At 51.8% G+C, this 19,963-nt stretch overlaps 5 protein-coding genes across 5 annotated transcripts; 4 read left to right on the plus strand and 1 right to left on the minus strand.

Annotated features, from left to right (window-relative positions):
* Positions 1–545: 545 nt before the first annotated feature.
* Positions 546–1,543, plus strand: M436DRAFT_53096 (uncharacterized protein; the record flags this gene model as incomplete). The annotated part of the gene is made up of 2 exons (XM_013569412.1): positions 546–981; positions 1,035–1,543. The coding sequence occupies 2 exons, from the start codon at positions 546–548 to the stop codon at positions 1,541–1,543; spliced, it is 945 nt and encodes a 314-aa protein (XP_013424866.1).
* Positions 1,544–3,218: 1,675 nt separating this feature from the next.
* Positions 3,219–3,791, plus strand: M436DRAFT_66107 (uncharacterized protein; the record flags this gene model as incomplete). The annotated part of the gene is made up of 3 exons (XM_013569469.1): positions 3,219–3,307; positions 3,372–3,448; positions 3,610–3,791. The coding sequence occupies 3 exons, from the start codon at positions 3,219–3,221 to the stop codon at positions 3,789–3,791; spliced, it is 348 nt and encodes a 115-aa protein (XP_013424923.1).
* Positions 3,792–4,908: 1,117 nt separating this feature from the next.
* Positions 4,909–7,403, plus strand: M436DRAFT_66108 (uncharacterized protein; the record flags this gene model as incomplete). Its single annotated transcript, XM_013569470.1, has 2 exons — positions 4,909–5,005; positions 5,542–7,403. The coding sequence occupies 2 exons, from the start codon at positions 4,909–4,911 to the stop codon at positions 7,401–7,403; spliced, it is 1,959 nt and encodes a 652-aa protein (XP_013424924.1).
* Positions 7,404–14,008: 6,605 nt separating this feature from the next.
* M436DRAFT_75028 (putative 40S ribosomal protein S11-B) lies at positions 14,009–14,546 on the minus strand (the record flags this gene model as incomplete). The annotated part of the gene is made up of 2 exons (XM_013569524.1): positions 14,009–14,077; positions 14,130–14,546. 2 exons carry the CDS (start codon positions 14,544–14,546, stop codon positions 14,009–14,011), a joined length of 486 nt encoding a protein of 161 aa, XP_013424978.1.
* Positions 14,547–15,148: 602 nt separating this feature from the next.
* Positions 15,149–19,566, plus strand: M436DRAFT_52958 (Spc7-domain-containing protein; the record flags this gene model as incomplete). Its single annotated transcript, XM_013569383.1, has 5 exons — positions 15,149–16,102; positions 16,325–16,663; positions 16,751–17,207; positions 17,796–18,848; positions 18,902–19,566. Coding segments are annotated over 5 exons (3,468 nt in total), but the record flags the coding sequence as incomplete, so codon positions are not given.
* Between the last annotated feature and the right edge of the window lie 397 nt (positions 19,567–19,963).

Raw genomic sequence — 19,963 nt, forward strand, 5'->3', positions numbered from 1 at the left:
CAATACGATCAGTCACATTTGCGGTGAAAAGACTTGCATTGCCGGCGTGCTGCATGGCATTCACACGTGGAACCCTCGGACGAGCCATGGATGTCTCGCATGCGGTGTCTCGGGTGTCGGATTATGGCGTTGGTCGAAAAAGGTTGACATGAACCACGGGCTCGGACAGCGAAATCATCATGAATCCCGTCAGATTGGCACCTCCGATCGCCTCCGCGAGGTCCGTCGAGCTCGATGTACGCGTTTTCGAGGGAAGTGGGACACGCATCCAGGCGAGCAAAGCCGTGCAGAAGCGTGGAGTCAAAAGACATGTTCTTGATGCATTTGGTCCTTTGCAGTGCGACAAAGATTCATGACTTTGAGCGAGAGTCGGGAGCCGGCAAAGTGGAGAGCTTGAAGCCTTCCGATGTGGGGGAGAAGAGAGAAACAAACAAGATGCAAACAATGCCATCATTATGAGGTCGACGGATCTATCTGCAAGGTGTGTCTTCCCAACTCGTGTGGTCCTCTGTGTAATTTTCAAAGTTCGAGAAAAATATTCAAAAATGTCGCATATCAAGCAAATCAAGGTCACTGAGCCCTGGCTCGAGACTTCTTGCGGTCTGGGTGAAGCTCCGTTCTGGGACAAGAAGAGCAATACGTTGCGCTTCCTCGACATCATCAAGAAGCAGCTGCATGTTGTGAATCTCAACGAAGGGCCATCGTCGCACAAAACAATCGATCTTCCGTTCTCCATCGGTACTACAGCCAACATCGAAGGCAATGATGACGAGTTCATCTTTGGCGGCAAAGAGGGATATGGTATCGCGAACAAGAAAACCGGAGAGCCAAAATACATCAAGAAGTTCTGGTCGGATGAGGAGGTGAAGAGTGGCAAGGCAAACCGTATGCGAAGCAACGATGGCTCGGTCGATAGTCAGGGCAGATACTACGTGGGAACCATGAACGACCCTACCGTTGTGGACGAGCCTGGACCGGAGGGTGAGTTGACCACATGAAATGAGACTTATCCAGCGTACTAACTCTATGCACAGGCATATTGTTCAGACTGGATCAAGATCTCAGCCTCCACAGAATCAAGGAGCCGGTGACTATTCCTAACGGAATGTCGTGGACCTTGGACAACAAGACCATGTACATCACTGACTCGCCGACCGGCAAGATTGACGCATACGATTACAAACTGGAGACTGGCGAGATCAACTTCTCAGCTGGACGTCCCTTCTTTGAATGTCCTTTTGAGGGCGGTGTTCCGGATGGGCACTGTCAAGACGCTCAAGGTCATTTCTGGGTTGCCTTCTTTGGAACCAGCAAGGTTCTGCGGGTGAGCCCAGCAGGCGAGATCTCTGTCGAAATCACACTTCCGACGAGATGCGTAACCTGCCCAGCGATTTGTGGAGAAGACCTCTACATCACGACCGCAGAAGAAGAGGACCCAGACAAGTATCCTGAGAGCGCAAAACTTCAAGGAGCTACTTTCAAGGTTCCCATCGGTGTTACAGCTGCTCCGATCAACGAATTCAAGATGGCAGCTAAGGCGTAATGGCGTGAGGTGTGTGATGGACAGATCAGTCCACGTGGATGGCAGCTAGGGGGCTTGAGCCGAAACGCATCTAGATTGTGAACATGCGGAGGACGTTCGATACATTCTAGAAATAGAAAGAGCAAGAAATGAATGGCTATCACTCGTCTCAACCGATTCTGGAAGCGCGGCAAGTCCGGGACGGAAGGCCACACCTCAACCGTGTTTCATACACGATTCGCAAGACCGCCCGCTTCTTCGTCAGCTGGCTGCTTCCCACCATGGCGTGCTTGAGATTGAATGCAATGATGGTAAGCGCGAGTAAGGGCTTTGTAATCTTCAGTACATTGGCCCCAGAAAGTCAATTCAGCTGTCTCTGGTTTCAAGAATAACCGGTAGCAGCGCATGTCGATATTGACATCGATCCCCAGGATGGAGCAGATTTGCGGCGCCAGGTGGAGCTGGAATAGATGGCGCGGATTAAGTTCAACCAGCATGTCTATGGACGTCGGCTATACAGCACCAAACCCTCGTACATGGAAACGCTGATCAGGTCCTAGCTTCCATACCGCCCAAAATTTAGGGGTGAATATGAGATGCAAGCCAGCACCATGCTCATATGCGTGAGATACATGTATACAGAGATAACAAGAACCCAAACAGCAAAGGCGAAATCCAATTATCGCACATGTACTGCGTAGTGACGCTTCGCCTCAGGCTGGCTGCGATGTCGCATAAGTGGAAGAGGCTAAAAGCAGGTGGCTTGAGGCTGTCGAACAGCGTTCCGTAGCTGTTCTAAACCCCATTCTAAAAAATGTCTAGGATGCCACGAGGCAGCCCGCGCGCCCAGGCCGCTACCTCGTGGCTCTATCCGAGCTTGCAGTCGCGCAGGCCCCACAATAGCAACCGTGAAATCGCCAACGGCGGCCTGCGGCAAGCGTAAGCGTAAACCTTCCACGCATCCAAGCGCGAGAGATGATGATTTGCAGCGAACTGGACGCGGGGCACCAGCCGACTCGTTGGTGTACCATCTTTGATTCTCTAGTGATCGCAAGAAGTCCATGCCAGATTTGAGCTGATGTCGCCCCATCCATTTGCACAGACGATGTATGTGATATTGTGCAGCGAACACCCGGCTATCTGGTAGACTGCTCGGTACATGCAACATGCGCTGTCTTGCTTACCGAGATGACGACAATTGGCAACCGAGCCTCGAGATCCAGTTGACGAGTGCATCCTGCTCGACGTCCCGTCCTCGCCAATGTCATAAGCTCGTGCCGCATACGTACGGCCCCAATCTGGCAGAGAAACAAACAATTTTGGGATGGCCATTCTGAAACACGACCGTTGAGTATTTGACGAAAGCGATCGCTTCGCGCAAGTCGCAGAAGGGCGGGAAACAAGGGTCGACCTCCACTCTGCTGACAGAGCAAGAAGACGCGCGAGGATCGATGGTCTGAACGCCCTTCCATACCCACCTTCTCTTTCGAGAAATCTTCTATCAGCGACTGTGTGAGAGAGTCACCATCTGCGAAACGGCAAGAACGGCCGCTAGAATGCAGTGAGAAAACAGAACCGAAGCCGAAGGATTCTTCTAGGGAGGAGTTCTGCGCCCTGCAAGCAAGACTGATGTCAGTCTGTCATTGTCGGAGTGTGTCGCAAGCACAGATCCAGCAGGAGCCATTTCGAGGCAACCATGTCGGATCTGTGGAGTCTGCGTCTTGAACACGATACCGGCCGCCCACAAGACGACAATCCCGACTCGAATTGCAATCTACGTGACTGGTAAACTGCCGAACTTAAAGTGGAGTTGATAGCACGCTGCATGGATTTTCAATGTACCAGGTAGGGCTGTCATTCGTATTTCAGGTGTACCGCGCAGTACTGTCAAGTGTGCAACGACCAGCACATGTCGCGACCTGCATGGTATGTATATCCGTTCGAGCGAGAGTGCATTCGTGACTCGTTCACCGTGACGTGTCGTTTGGACGGCGACATCCAACCAGAAAATGTCCAACCAATTAGCATGATCTCATTAGACGAAGAATATGCATTGTTTTGTTGTCACCACATGTGCCTCACGACAGACGTCGGCGGTTCTATACCTCACATGACGCATGCTCGCATGCGGGTCGTATGTGCCATCACCCAAGCCACACTGGATGGGATTGGTCGATATTATCTTCCTCTTGGGCTGTCTCCGTTCGAGAAGCGAGCACAGGGTTATGATATGCAGGCCTTCATTCAAGCCATGCTCCTGGTTATCTGAAATGAGCAACGCTTTACGAGACCATGCACTGTATCCACACTTTATATAGACCACTCGGTCCAAGATGCTGATAATTGCTATTAAGCTGTAATTCGACCGAGCATAAGAGCGAGTCAGTCGTGACCAGCAGCAACTGGAGCAGACTGGTGCAATAAAACTTTGGTGGTAAAATCCCTCGTGGTCAGTAGGGTTCAGCAATGTCGCCATATTAAACCCACCATTTACTGGAGACACGATGATAGCATGCAAGGGCCAAAGTTTGAGATGTTTCATGGTGATTCAAGTTCAAAACTTTGACATGCTTTGAGATTGTCGCGGATCAACGGTTATAACCACATGCAAGATCTGTGGCTCCGAACAAGAGACCTGTACGGGACTCCAGACGTAGGTGCTTGACTAACTGCTGTTTAATTCCACAAACTGCCGCTAGAGTATGCAGCATGAAGCCAGTCGTTGTGTCCCTCGGAGGGTTGAGTGACGAATCACGAAAAGAAGAAGCGGATCTGGGAGCTGATTCGCAATGGTGTGGCCCGCGACGGCCTGGAGATTGTGGTAGAAGCGCTTCAGCTGCGGTCGTCATACCTTGCCCTCGACCCCCTGGACAGAAGTCATGAGCAAACGCAAACTTCCATACGGATGGCTTGACTCGTCGGGTCGAAGCGGCATTAAGGTTGCGCGTACCGAAAACCTTCACGATCCTTCTTTTTTCGCAGAAATGAGAGGACGTGGGCAGGCCGATGGGCACAGACTGATGACACAGCGCCACATGTCCTGGGGTCGTGCGTTCCGATGGGTGAAAGAGATGGTGACCGACTCGCATGGATGAGCGAATGCGGCCAGAGTGATACGGTTTGCTTGTTTGGAAACACTCGCTCCACGACTACCGGAGGAGAGGGTCATGGGCAGGATTTCCTTCTGGCTAAGATCTGAGCAACCGACGTTGGCCTCGGAAGCGCCTTGACCCTGTCCGGTCCACACGGAGATTTTGTCACGTTTTTGGATCGTCACGTATGAGATCCCATGGCTCGCAGGGTCGGATAAATGCGACGACAGATGCTGGACCTTGAAGAAGTCTGTAAGCGAGTCTTGGTACAGAGTGCAGCAGAGGTGGGCAAGAATGTTCGGGTCTTGGACTGCACCGGCAGCTCTCAAGGTACAACGCTCGGGACAGTCCAAGCTTCGAGACAGGGCCCGCCAGCGCTGGTCGACGCCTAGTCAGTTAGTGTGACACCAACGTTCATGGAGCATTCGCATGCACGAACATAGTTCTTGCCTTGCCGCTCGACGACCCCAGTGCAAGTACCAAAGTCTAACTCGGTCGATCTCCGTCGACGCCAGCTGCCCACCTGTGCAAAATCATGTTGCCATTCCCAATCAGGCCCCGGCTCTATCTGGCCCGCGCATTGTCTGCTGTCATGTCATTTCACTCTCACCGCAACCTGCCGATCCGTCTTATATCACTGGTCTGGCTGTCTGGTGAATCGCGTACCTTTCCAGCCCATATACTCGGCCGTCTGCCCACCTACCTCCAACCCGCCTTCCCGCACTCATCTTCCTCGCTCCTTCCACCCACCTAGCAACCAATCTCTCCGTCTCGGCACCTCTTCCATCACCCGATTGCGTGTCTGACTTGAGGTACACCTGACGCTACGTAGCTCATTCCATCAGCCTTGACTCGTCTCTCTTTTCTCATCTGTTGCTACCTCGTGCGGCGAGTAGCAGTACATCCCCAGTCCTATATTTCCTCTAGATACTCCAGTGGGACGTTCCTCTCGTCCCACGTCATCAGTCAAGCTGGCTGTCCCCGACTTTGCACCTCGTCCTTTGCACGCTCTCTCCCACGATCAAGGCCATCATAGCCAATACTTTGGCGTGAATAGAACCACCCCTGACATTCGGCCGCTCCGTTACGACTCACCTTTCTTGTCGGTGGAAGGGAGCGATCGTATCCAACAACGCCCATGGTCAGCATCGTCGGAGAGTAGGCAGGCGCAAAGCAAGGATTTCATGTCATACTGGTCTACCACTCAAGGCCCTCCATCGATACATGACAACGATGGACATGCCCGTCCCATAGCACCAACCTCTCACTCGCGGCATGCCTCCAACACCTCGTCAGGCTACCATGGATCGAGTACGACCTCTCCCCAGGCCCAGAGACATGGACCCGAGCTTCTGCCTCCCAGGGGACTGGAGCTTCCTCCTCTTGTGAGGACTCCTGTGTCTCCGTCTGTGCCTCGATCGGTCACCCTACCTTCAGTCCTCAACCCTCTTACTGATGAAGCTTCAGCGTCTGCTCAGCGCAGAAGAAAAGCAGACGAGATTGATTCGCTACATGACAGGGCTCCAACTCTACCTCCGCTTGGTCCAACATCCCAAAGGCCAGCCTCTTTGTCTGGACCTGGAAGCAATGCTTCGCTGCCTCTCCTAACAGAACCTTTGAACACTGCACCACGGAGACTGCTAACTCCTAAATCTCCTCTTCGAAGAGCCATCAGCCTGTCTCACCTCAATCCTCCGAATGGAGTTATGGATGCTCAGCAGAATCCTTTCCCTGTATCTCCTCGTTCTAGACCATACACCATACAGCCCGGTGCAAATGGCGCTCCTCCTTTGCCTGCGCCTCCAGCCATAAGCTACTCACACCCAGGATACATCCAGACATCTCATCTTGCGAGGACGGCTAGCCCCGAGTCTGGTTCAGCGCAGCGTTACAGTGCCAGCCCTAGCCCTGATTATTCGGCCTACGATCAAACTTCACCTCCTGGAGATGCACATGCATCCGGTTATCTCTCCGTATCTGACGCTCACAGAGCCAGAGGACACAGCATGACCCCTAGTACCTCAGCACCACACGTCTCGGACTCATACCACGTCACCCTCAATGGCCCTGGCTCGAATTCTGTTCAGATGATGACTCTCAAAACCACCGAGGGAGATGTTCGCTTCCCGGTTGATGTGCAGGCAGCGTCTCGTGTTGCTGACGAGAAGAGACGTCGCAATGCTGGTGCAAGTGCAAGGTTCCGCGAGCGTCGCAAGAGAAAGGAGATGGAGGCTTCACAGACTATCGCCAAACTCGAGCAGCAAATCAAGGAGATGACCGAAGAAGCCGACTTCTACAGACAAGACAGAGACATCCTTGCATCTATCGTATCGCAACTCCCTGGAGGCCGCGAACACCTGCCTCGTCCGCAGTCACCCAGGACAAGGAGAAATGGAAACGGAGCTACCCATGCCAATCAAGTTCACTATGCCGAGTCTCATAGGAACAGTCCTGAACCTATCAGGAACGTGCGCAAGCGTGGCGATTCGCCCATGCCACAGACCTACGTGCAAGCGGCAGTGCAGAGTCACGCACCTCCACCTCCGCCTCCGGCAAATGTAATGATGCTTCAACATCAGATGCAGACGCATCACAACCAGATGGCGGCTCGCTCCGCTCACGCATCGTCTTTGCCGCCACCTTCTATGGCTCATGCCGCGATGCCTGCATCGAATCTTCCTCCCCCACCACCATCAATCATGCAGGCTCCGCCAATGACCGGTCCTATCAACCCTTATGCACGCCATGAGGCCAACAACCGGTTCAATATGCCGCCTCACAGTCGTTGAAAACTTCACACCTGTACAAAGATTTCTCGCCTTTCTGTATCATATGTCCATGGTGCTTTATCCTTATCATCGACGATACCCTTTGAGTCAACTCCCGAAACTTTTGCGGACTGCAGCGTACTATCCGGCGCTGTTTACTCGATCTTTGGCATCTCCTGGAGTACGATATTGGAATTCATTCTATATCTTGTTCTCATATTACTGGTCGCGGCGTTCACTTTTGATTTTAGATACCCCTACTATTACACTCGCTTAGCATTAATGTATCAACACAGTCAAGGATCACACACTTGACCCAATATTTGCCTCTTGTCCTTTCACGTTCCATATGCCGTCCTGCCTATTTTTCTCCCAGTCATGGATAATGCCGAGGTCGTGTTTTTTCCAGATCCGGCTGTCGGCACGGCCTATATCGACCCGATCCAAGCTGATGGAACAGGTTAGCGCGGCTGCTTCGGATCACCTCGATTTTGCTTTCTTGGCCGAAAACAAGATGAATAGAAGAAGCAAAAGAGAAAAATCATCCAACGGTTTCCTGAGGGTTCTGCACAGTAAATTTTTTCTTTCGAATTTCGGGAATGTTGCCTGTTGACACGCAGGGAGTAGGGCGGATGTAGCATACGGCCGTACACACGCTTAAGCAAGAAAGGCCACATGGGCCGACTGTCAGGCACGGTGAGCGAAACTCTAAACTCTGTTTTCTCGAGATTCTCAAACTTTCAGCTGGTGAGCGGGCAGCTCCACAACGGTGAACGCGGTCTTGTTGTGTGTGGTGATGGCTTGAGCGAGGAAGCAGGGAAGAAGCAGGCGCGACTGGCCGAACGTTCTTGCAGCTTTTCGATGTCAGATTCGAAAGCTGATCACATTCACGAGTCAGATATTCACTTGAGTTTTGGAGGGGTTTTCTCAAAGGAACCACAACACCGCCTCGATATATGCAGGCATGCGGTTTGTATGTGCGTTGCTGATGTACGGTCTATCGATTTAGAGGTCCCGAGCGCGCTGCTACATCACAAAGCAGGTCCTTTGCGGCACAGGCATCCACGAAAGGGGAAGCAATCATCTATGCTCTCTGACATTATTCTGGGAAACGAAATAGAATCGTCATTTTGTTCGTCACGGCTGTAGATCAAATCTCGGGAGTTGTGACCAGGTAACAGGGACTCGATCTCGCTCTGTGCTTTGGTACAAGCAATCGATTGGGATAATACAATCGATCAACATCGAATGTGTCTCGTAAACCAGCACCGTCATTATGCTGTCTTCGAAATGCCAAGTGAGTAGCAAGATTTGGAAGCTGAGAGTTGTTGCACGTTGGTCGAGAAGCACCAGCCATCGAACAAGACGACAAGGGCAGTAGATCAGCAGGGAGCAGCGAAGCTTTGAGTCCGAGGTGTCAGAAAGTCAGCAGTGTACCAAACTTTGGAACGGGCGCGAAAGCATTGTTTCGACGCCGGAGCGAGTGGAAAAAAGACGTTCTGTTAGAGACGCAGGCTAGCGACTCAAGAAGCGGTTAATACGAATCAGAGGCTGAAAGTTACTCCGTACTTTCAACTGTCCGGCGAAGCTGTAAGGACGTTGGAAGCATATGCGAAGACGTTCGAAGGATCTGTGAGGACGTTGGCTGGAAGATGCAGGCGCAGCTTCATGTCGGCGCGTTGCGGTCAAGACAGTGGGAAAGGGGAACATTGCTGTAGAGAAGACCAAGTCGTTGGATCTCCGTTACTAGACGAGAATCTAGCGGTGATCAACAACCACTCGGCGTGTTCGGCATGAACAAAATGGTATGCTCCGAGCCAATCGCTATCGTACGGAGCCAGTCCCAAGTTTGTCGCGTCAGAGCATGACTTGGTGCTGCCCCCCCACCAGGTTACATGGCGACATCCTGCTTGACGAGATGGGACCAAAACACTCCGGATGAGCGAGTCGTCACGGCTGTCGACTTCGGCTCTTGACCTTGACTCAGCAGCGATAACTGTGACGACGGAAGACGTGATGTATTACGCAAACTGCTTTTTTGCGGACCGAGGCGGTATCGATTCGAAAGCAGAGTGCGGGAAATAAGGAAAATATCGCATCACGTCTTCTCCACGCGCCCGAGATGATATTCTTGCTTTGGACCTTCAAACCCCGAAAAGTTCACGACAAGGAGCGGCTCGCTCAAAGTAGCTTCGACTTCCAAGTCTGGAAACCCATCATGGTTGCTTCGCCGCAATCGAGATGTTGAGTTTGACTGCGCACACTCAAAGCGAAAAAGATTTCTTGGATGATTGCGACATCAAAGCGTAAACCAAAGCGTAAGCAGGCAGCATGCTCAAGCTCAAGGCTGTGGCCCGGCAGATCTCACGCGTCCAAACCCTCTTTGTCCCTCGCGATCCGCGCAGAGTCTCAGCGCGTGAGACTTGAATGGACATCATCCTACTGTACGAGTCGCGCAGAGGGTACGCGATTTAGGTACCTCTGAGATCGCAAACACAAGTATCACCTTGGCAGCTTCCATTGCCTGCGCTTTGTAATCAAGCCCTAACTTCTACCCAAGAACAGTCTCTTCACCAAGGCAATCGTCGCGATCTTTGCAACGGCTCCGCGGCCGGAGGGCCTGCACTTTGCTGGACAACGTCTGGACTTTGGGAAAGAAGTTGACTACTCGATACTAGATGTGTGCATCGAATCACCGCTCGAGGAGCCGAGATACACAAGACATGACTGGTCCAAATTCGTACATCGTACAAACTCTCACTGCAACTCCTTGAAACGTGCCTACCGAAAATAATCACAGTATACCAAGCCAAAAACCGTTGCCCTACAGCATTTCACTTGGCAACCTTGATCGAGCGCAATACGACCGCCGCCTAGGCGTGGTGATCTTTACACTACATTCAAGCTCAGGAGTATAACTGCGTCCGACTTCTGACCTGCATATTCGACACTGTCATTCTGACTCTGCCGGTCCGAGTCCCTTTGAAGATTGCAACGGCTTGTCATTGAGTTAAGCTTTTGGAGATGGCACAATCCTTCCCACCCTCCTTCTTCTGATGCCATGCAGGCTACAGTGGGGTGGGTACACGTGGAATCTTATTCTTCGGCCGATAGCTTCTCGTACAGCCCTGAGTATACTGGCTGTGGTCCAGCCGTTCAAAGTCAGGTCATCGTAACTGCTGGATAGGCTCGAGGCGTTGCAATTGCATGAGAAAGTATACATGTTACGAGATGGGCATCTGATCCTGAATCGGGTCAGCTATTATCAGAGCAACGCCGAAAGTCAAAAACAACCTCGAGGCAGTGCACTCTTTTCAATATGCCAATGTGCGAGGGCCTGGATTCCTGTCAGCTATCAGTCGAGGTTCGAGGTTCTCTCTGTGATCTTCGGTCAGGAAGCGGCTTCTTCCAAATCAGGTCACGTCCGACATTATCTTCGACTCTGTCACATCCACTGCTGGAATCTCAATGGACGACCTGCATGCTCTCCGTGCGCAAGAGGTCTGGTGTCCTGTTCTTCGCCGGGTTGGGCCCCCTTTCGAGGCCTCGACTATACTGTCGTTGGGTTCAAGAGAAGGTTGCTTGACTGACTCCAAGATCTGACGGAGCTCGTAATCGTCCTAGATGTGGAATCGACTATTGCAGTCCGGTCATGCTTCTGCTGCTTTAGCAATGATACCCACTATGGAGACCCAGATGATCAAACGATCGAGTACCCTGCTGATGCAAATACCTGTTCGGTCTAACGATCGACTGATCAAGACGAAGACAGTGGCGCATGTTCGACTAATTATGTGATAAACCAAGCGATGCTTGGTTGTTTGACCGAATCACCCACTAGATTACAAGGTTGATTACGAGCAGTCACTCACTTCACGTAGGCTTGTGGCTCCGACAAGTCGTCGCTCAACACTTGGCAGGCAACTGAGCATTCTGTCAAATACCATATTGGTATCATTTCGGACGGCCTCTCGGATCACCTGAGCAATATTCCCTCCAATGGCTTTCTCGTAACATACCACTCATTATATGTACCTCTCTATAACTTGATATTCTTCGAGTAGAGCTTGTTGCTCTGTCGAGCACTGGCGTAAAGAATGGCCGGTAACAGTATTCAACGTGATGCATGGACATTTCTATGTCAGGGTTACTCCTCCAGACAAATTTTGCGATCTCCCATGACGATTTTCTCCAACCCATGGACTGTAATCTGTTCCAAGTCCATGAGACCACATCTAAATAACCCTGTAGTAATGGTGTAGTAAGACGAGGTTGTCATCATTGGTCGTTGTGAGTACACGGATATCTGATACAGTTGCATGAACGATAGAGAGAACGACCATCTCACCTAGAGCACTCCCGACAGGACTGTATGGCTGGGTGTTCGTAGTAGTAACAGACCCATAATGGTATCATCGTTCTAGGGATTTGTATAAGATAGTGGTTATCTAAACATCAGACGAAAAAAAAGTACCACTTTACCTTTCTTGGCCTATGGCACTCTTATGGGCATACGCAGTTTATCCCGTCCTACTGTTTTCATGTCATTCTGTGGAAGAAACATGACTCTGAATGTTGTTAAACACACACCATATTCGCGAATGAACCCCTAGAATGCAAAAATCAACGGACACAAGGTTGAACATGGGCACTGTCAGGAATTTTGATTTCACAAGAGAAAAATCTGTATCGACGGTCATGTGTCTCTTCTACCTTGTCTTCAAGTGATGACGAATTTTAAAAGCAGCCTTGTATTCTGCATAGGATGTATTCAGACACAGTAGCACCCAGAGCTCTCGTTGAAAGACAGGTGTGTTCCAATACACAAAATTTGTGTATGGCTTCGTAGTTTTACAATATCTTCATAACCGGTCCTAAACATGCACAAGTACAGAATTCTGTAACGACATTGGCCTCTTAGATCTTCTTGTATCTGTAGCCAGGGTGATTACTTGTGGCTCATCGGATGACCGAGATCTTGGGGAGAAGGCTGATGGGTACTACGTGATTGGGCTAGGACAAGTGTGAGCGCTCCCTCCAGCGGGCGATGCGGGTGTTCTGAACACCGGGTCGTCACGACACTCAGTCTGATCAAACCAGCGGAAATCAGCTGCCGTTATGTTTTTTCTCATTTGGTCATGGGGACAAAGTGTTGTGATATGTTTTGAGAAACCTCGGCAGTTCACGGAAAGCGATTGATAGGTTACCTGTAGGCAACAGAGAGGACGATGAAGTCACGGACGGTGGATGTCTCGACTAGATTGGAAGAACTTTTGTCTACATACCTTACTTGTGTATGGTGCTGTGTAAATTCTCTCCTGGTCTCTAACGAGGCATAGTGTTTGCATGATCGCTTTCTTTCTTCCTGACATGAAGCTGACCTCTTCTTGTCGTATTCGAGAGTAATCTTTGCAGACTCTCCGAGCCCTGACAAATCGTTGTCGACCGTAGAGTGTGTGGATGAGAACCGTTGTCGACTGAAGCAAAGGAGGCAGGAGTACTATGCTGTTGTACACTCGCTCAACGAGAACGAGATGGTGACCAGTGGACGAAGTGCAGAAGGATTTGGATTGAAGAGACAGGATATGGAGACGTGTGATGAGCTCGAGAGGTCGATCATGATAAGTGTATGGGATGTTGGAGGGCAAGATCGCTGTGGAGGCAAGAGCTGTGCTAAGGAACGGAGCGCTAGTTGTGTGTCGTGATAGTGATGAGGCGGCAAGGACGACTGATAAGGGAGCTTGTCCACGTACCTCGAACGCCAATATATTGACAACATGGATTTCTCCTTTCGTAATCAAGATGGAGACAATGTCTTGTAAACAGGACAGCAACGGGTGGTCAGTATCAAGCAAAGACATCGGTAGTCTCGTAAGGCGCTTGCTTGTACATATGTGGTTCAGGGTTCACATCCATCTAGGAGGGTCTTTACACGCACGGACACACGAAACAATAAACAGACATCAGGGCAGGTTGCATGACTGAGCTAAAGTAGATATGCAGATAGTCGTAGCTGGAGAATGCTGCGTTCGAAAGTGTCGCGTGCGGGAGTCGGCGTGGAGTTCAAGTGACTGTTTGTAGCATAGAGCAAGTGCTTTGTTGAGACTGGTCCAGAGGCTTGTGCAGCTTGAGGCTTGATGTTGAACGAGACCTCGTGAGCTGTCCGGAATGCGGATGTTGGTCGAGTTCCAGTTGAGTGACTTTCTGTTCGGTGGTATGCATCTTATGATCGTCGGACCTAAAGTCAGCTGGCGCATTGCTCCTGTCACAGACACGACGAAAGAGAAAGATGTCAGAGAGAAAAAGAAAATCATGTTTCAACGTGTGGCATTGACTTTTTACGACACAGCAAACGTCCGAAGCGCGACTGGCGCAGACAAAGAAACAACCCTTCCTGCAAGTATCGTAAAAAGCCATATTTTTCCTTTTTTGGGCGTCGAGGTCGAGCGGGCGTCGTTGGGGGTTGTGATGGTATTTGAAGGAAAAAAAAGATGATGCGACAAAGGCATGTTGCTTTTTCAAGGCTGCAGAAAAGGGACTATTTTGCTCTTCCTGCGGCCTGCGTTGCTGCCCCATCCCAGAGAAGACTCCCGAAAATGACCATGGTTGTTGACGTAGCGAGCAGCTTAGAACTTGGAGAACTGCTTGACGGCCTTGCCGGTGCGGGGAAGGACGCGGAGGACGTTGAAGCGGACCTGGTGGGTGTGTTAGAGCAAGCAGCACTTCTGCAGGATCAGGGCGGCTCACGGTCTTGGAGAGAGGTCTGCACTGGCCAACGGTGACCTGGTCACCCTCCTCGACACGGAAAGCGGGCGAGACGTGTGCGGCGAGGTTCTTGTGGCGGCGCTCGTAACGGGCGTACTTGGGGACGAAGTGGAGGTACTCGCGGCGGATGACGAGAGTGCGGTGCATCTTGGTCGAGATGACGGTTCCGGTCAGGATACGGCCGCGGATCGAGACCTCGCCGACGAAGGGGCACTTCTTGTCGATGTAGGTGCCGTCAATGGCGGTCTTGGGGGTCTTGAAACCCAGACCGACGTCCTTGTACCATCTGCGGCCGTTCTTGCCAGCGCGGGCAGTCTTGCGGACCTTCTTGGCGTTCTGGAAGATGTGAGGCTGCTTCTGGTAAGCGCGCTCGCTCTGGACGGCAAGTTCGGTGGCCATGTTGATTGATTGTCGGTATGGAGGTCGAGTACCGTGGGATGGGAGTCGTTCAAATTTGTCGTCGCACGCAAGAATTCAGCAGAGCGAGCGCTGGCGAAGCCGCCCACAAACGCCAGAATTCTGCGCCTGCCGTCGGTGCGCCCCGGCAAATCCTCGCTTCCTTTGCCGCCAAGTCCCTGCTCTTTCCTGCTGTTTGTGCCAAGCCTCTGCTCTTTCCGTCTCCGCCGTCTGCTCTGGTTGTCGATTGGCTCTTCTAATCAACTGCTCGGCCCACCTTCCCCGACGCGGGCGCTTGTTTGTTGTTATCGATTCTTCTGCATCAAGGTCGCGTCACCCTGGCGTTCCTTCCTCCTCTGTTTCCCAATGCGACAACCCCAACACCATGATTGACCTGGACGACAAAGAGAACCAGTCGCCGCTGCGGCTGGCCTTCAACAAGTCCCCCTCACCAAAGAGGTCGCGCACCAAGAACTCCGCTTCTGCTGGTCAAGACGTAAGTGACGCGCCCAGTAAACAACCGCTCTCCCAGTCCCCTGCACTCGTCGCCTGCCACTTGGGCACAATTGCTGACCTTGTTACCTCCACAGTCTGTTCCTCCATCCGCAGTCAAGTCTATCCTTCCCTCAAAGCAAGATGAAGCCAAGAGGCGAGAAGCCCGTCGCAAGTCTCTCGCAAACCGCAGAGTCTCGTTTGCTCCCGAAGCAACCCTCCACACCTGGGACGTCATCGAGTACATGCGCGATGCCACTGCATCATCCAATGCCTCTGACCGTGCAAGAGCACATCAACAGCCCGACTCGGATCCTCCCTCCACTCCGCCAGAGCAAGCCGACGACCATGACCAAGACGAACTACCACAGTCTCCCGAACACCAGCGCGGTGCCCACCAGCAGAAGCGCCGACGAAGCTCTGCCATCCCACCCATGAACTTCAACGACCTCGACGAGTACTCTTCCTCCCCAGTCAGCGGCAGTAGCAATGTCGAAGCTAGTAGCGATGTTGAAGAGAATGTCGATTCTGAGGATGACGGAGAGAGCACAGCTATGAGCCTGGACCAGGGAGACAACACCCTGCTCTCTCAGCAGTCTCGAGACAGCACCGGCTCGAGCGCCCGCCTGGACGCTGCGTTGCAACAAGCTGCTGCTCAAGCCGGCACTCGTGGCATTGACTTTGACGAGTATGGCGACATGTCTATGGAAATGGCTGGCGACGAGGTCACAAACGCTTTCAAGCCCTGGGCCCAAGGCCAGCACTTTGCAGTTGGTGACGAGAACAACAACCCGTTCGACTCGGTATTTCGCCCTGGACCACAACCTGGAGATGAAGAGGACGAGGAAGACGACGACATGAGCATGGACATGACACGCGCAGTCGGTCGCATCCTGCCCCAACAGCAGCCCCAGGACGAGCAAGAAGAGACCGAGGATGAGGGTGACATGACAATGGATATGACCAAGCCCATAGGCACAATCTGGACAGCCAACCAGCCTCAGTCGCAACCACAAGAGCAGGAGGAAGACGAGACACGCGACATGACTATGGACATGACACGACCCGTTGGTCGCATCATCCAGACGCACCAGAACCTCTATCAACAATCTCCTGAGAGAACGGTTTCGTTTGGAGACGAAACAATGGACTTGACTCAGGCGGTCGGAAAGATCCACCAGTGGAACCCCCAAGCTCAGCCGCCTCGTAGCGCCCTCAAAAGACGATTTGAGAACTTTGCTACGGAAGATGTTGCTTCTCCCTCAATCAAGAAGCCTGTTTTCGAAGAGCCCACAAGACGTACCGTCGCTCAAGCACGCGATGCGAAGCGCAGACGTTCATCCTCGTCTCGCCAGTCTCTGGGTGATGCCACAATGGACCTGACTGTGGCTGTTGGTGCCATTCAACAGGGACAGCAGTCTCCAGTCAAGAAGGACAGAAGATTGAGCTCACGCAGTCGACGCTCTTCTGGCGCTTCATCCATTATGGAAGAGCAGACTATGGACTTTACTATGGCAGTTGGTGGCATCAAACAGCTACAACAGCCAAAATCTCCAAGAGAACAGTCTATCCTCGAAGAGGACGATGCCGAAGAGAACGAAGACATGTCTATGGAGTTCACTGCTGTTGTTGGAAACATCTTGAAGCAGCATGCAGCTACCGCGATCGAACGCCCCGCCACACCTCGCAAGTCTCCTTCACCTACCCGAACAGAGATACCCACAACACCCAAGGACCAGGACCGCTTCAAGGAGACACGCGATCTGGCTGCCAAGAAGCTTCTGACACCATTGTTCGAGAAGCAAGTGCCTGGCTCGGCCGTCAAAGATTCTGCTGGTTCGAGGAGAAGCTCTGCTCGCAAGTCTGTCTCTGAACAGCCTGCCGCGACTTTGCCTTTCCTCAGCCCAGCAGCTCTTGCCATCCCTCATCGAAGTCCTGCATCTGCTCGCAAGAGTCCTTCCTCCCGCAGAACGCCTACTTCTGCACAAAAGACTCCTTCGTCTGCTCAGAAGATACCTTCATCCGTTCGCAAGACACCAGTGTCAGCAACGAAGAGCCCTCACTTTGCTCAAAAGCTCTTTGAATCCGCTCAACACACTCCTCTAGCTCAAACAAGCCCTATCTCTGTTAAGCAGAATGGCTCAGCTCTGAAGCTCGCCTCTGCACACAAAAGTCCTGTTTCTGCGGCTCGCACTCCTGCTTCTGCTACGAAGAGCCCCGTTTCGAAGGCATCGTCACGCAAGAGTCCCGTGTCTACCCGCCGGAGTGCACGCATCAGTCTTGCGGTAGTTCAACCTCATCAAGATGAGCAGACCGAAGAGATAGTGTCTACCCCGACGATAACAACAGTCACAGCGCAGCCAGCAGATGGATTGCCGGTCGAGAAGCATTTCCTGGAACCTGAGCAGGAAGTGCACGACGAACCGATGGCTCAAGTCAGCTACCCTACTCTACCCGTTACCGAACTAGAGACCATTGACTCCATCACGGTCACACCACAAATCCTAGAGGCAACTGCTACGCCGCAGATTACCGACACACCGTCCGCGCCTTCACCAGTGCATCACCATATAGCCATTTCCATGGTAGGATCTCCCACACGAAGCCCAGCTGTCACTACACCCAAGCAGATCGACCTCGAAGAGCTCAATCCAACATCACCATCTCTTGAAAAGCAACTGCGAAGTTCGCCTGTCAAGTTTGCAACAACCCCTGAGCAGCCAAAGCAATACGCACAAGAGCCTCGTAGTACGTTTGCAGACTCCATCAAACACCTTTCAACACCGAGCAAGGAGATTGGCACGAGTCCCTTGAAACGTCTTCGCGCTTTGACTCCCAAAAAGTCTCCCGCGAAGAAGATGATGACGCCAAAGAAGATTGCAACACCTAAGCTGTCTACACCATTCATTGTTGAAAACAAGAACGCACCTGGTCTACTAGACCTCGAAGCTGCCAAGAACATTTTTGCTGTGCCCAAGACTGGACCACCAGCGAGAAAAGTTCAGCTCAATGAATTTTTGGACCTCGCTGGTATCAAATTCATGGACTTGACTGCCTCAAAACGCAGACATACTGTCGCGCCTACGCCTAGCGAGACATATGGAGTCGATGGTGAAGACCAGAATATTGATCTTGAAGGAGCGGTTGTTGCGGGTGCTTGCACTATGCCCATGCTCGACTTGTTTCAGCATGCTTGTCGTGAACTCAAGAAATACATATCTGAGGGCAAATCTTTTCTCAAGAACATGGAAGTCGAGGTCTATGATGAACCACCACCATTTTTTCAGGCTTACATGGATGCTACGCCTGAGCACAAATCTCAATTGGATGTAAACATGAGAGATGCCAAGACAAACGCAAGAATGAGAAGTAAGGAGATTTGGTATGGCTGGCGCAGCCAACTTCTGGACGGCCTTTCCGATGGTCTTGATCGCACCCGAACAGGTCTTGACGCAGATGCTGAAGTTCTTGGTCAGAAGCAACAGTCACTCGATTCTGTACTTCCCGACATGCTCCAGCACTACGAAGATCTGCTAAACGAGGCGGAACAGTTAGAGCAAGCTGCAGCTGCGACTTCGGAGGAAGAGAAAGAGGAGCTGCGTGCTTCCCGTGCTCGCCTGGTCGAGGTCGATGAACAAATTGAGGAGCGCAAGCGCATGCTGGCCGGCCTCCAGCGTGATGTCGACGAGCAGGACAATCTTGCCGAAGCTTATGAGGAAGGCAAAATGGAAAGTTTGGCTGCCATACAGGAGGCCGAGCGAGTCAAGGAGTCATGTCGTGGGTTCACCATTGACGAGGTCCAGTCGCTCAAAGGTATGTTTTGTTGATGAGTATACAACATTCGGCCTTCGCTAATACGATCGCAGCTTCAGTAGCACAGCTTGAAAGGCAAACTGGCTGGGCTATTGCCACCGCCTCTGGGTCCAATCTCACGATGACCTACAAAAACACCCTGCAGCTCTATTTTAACACAACCTCCTTCAAGATCACTTCTTCCGCCCAAGCGCAAAACCCAGCAAACTCGCCAATTTCACTTACTCACATTACCCCTGCCAGTCTGAGCACCGAGAAACGTTTCTTCCTACAACTCATGCGCGCACAGCTGCAGTGCCTGGACCAGAACACCATCTCTGTGAAACAATTGCTCGACTTTGTTCAACGAGGTTGGGATGCAGCATCGCTTGTCGCCGAGCAAGTGCGCTGTTTGACACTGGAGCAGCTTGTCAATGTTAGCATCCTTAGCGATGAGAGTCTCGCCATCGACGTCTGCATCTTATTGCCCAAGGTTGAGACCAAGGTCAAGATTGGAATCCGACTGACAGCTACGCTCTCAGATCCCGAGGCAGAAGACTTGGACATCAAACATGATATTGATGTCGAGGCTCAGGTCGTGTACGGCGAACCCTACAACGAGAAAAACATGTCCGAGTTCGTAGGCAAGAGGGTCAGAGGTCAAGGATCTGAGGGCTGGGACGCGACTGTCAGGGAATTGAAGATGAGACTCGTCGCGACCGGACGTAAGACACGTTGAAGTGCTTGCCGTGTCATGCATTATTGTTCATGTTTTGTAGCGATATGGGGCTTAGCACAAGGAGTTTCGGATCAAGCGGGCTGTGTACAAGGGGAGCTTCTGGCTTATGGATTGGGTAGGATTGGGCTTTAATGAGAATCATGACGACTTCGCATCGTTTTATCAGCACCTTTGTTCCTTCGTCGTTCGATCAGCCTTCTTCGGCCGTAGACAATGCTTGTCATGGGCGAAGCATTTCGCGGAGAAGCTTCATCGGTGGCGCAGCGGGGGTGATCCTTCGTTATTTCCAGGCGCCGGCCGAGGCAGCTGACCTTGCCCTGCCTCACGAACGACATCTGATAGATAGACTTGCCTGTTTTTATAAAAACATCATCAATCCAATCACTGAAGATCTATC

The sequence above is a fragment of the Aureobasidium namibiae genome (assembly GCF_000721765.1).
Source record: "Aureobasidium namibiae CBS 147.97 unplaced genomic scaffold scaffold_15, whole genome shotgun sequence".
Classification (NCBI taxonomy): domain Eukaryota; kingdom Fungi; phylum Ascomycota; class Dothideomycetes; order Dothideales; family Saccotheciaceae; genus Aureobasidium; species Aureobasidium namibiae.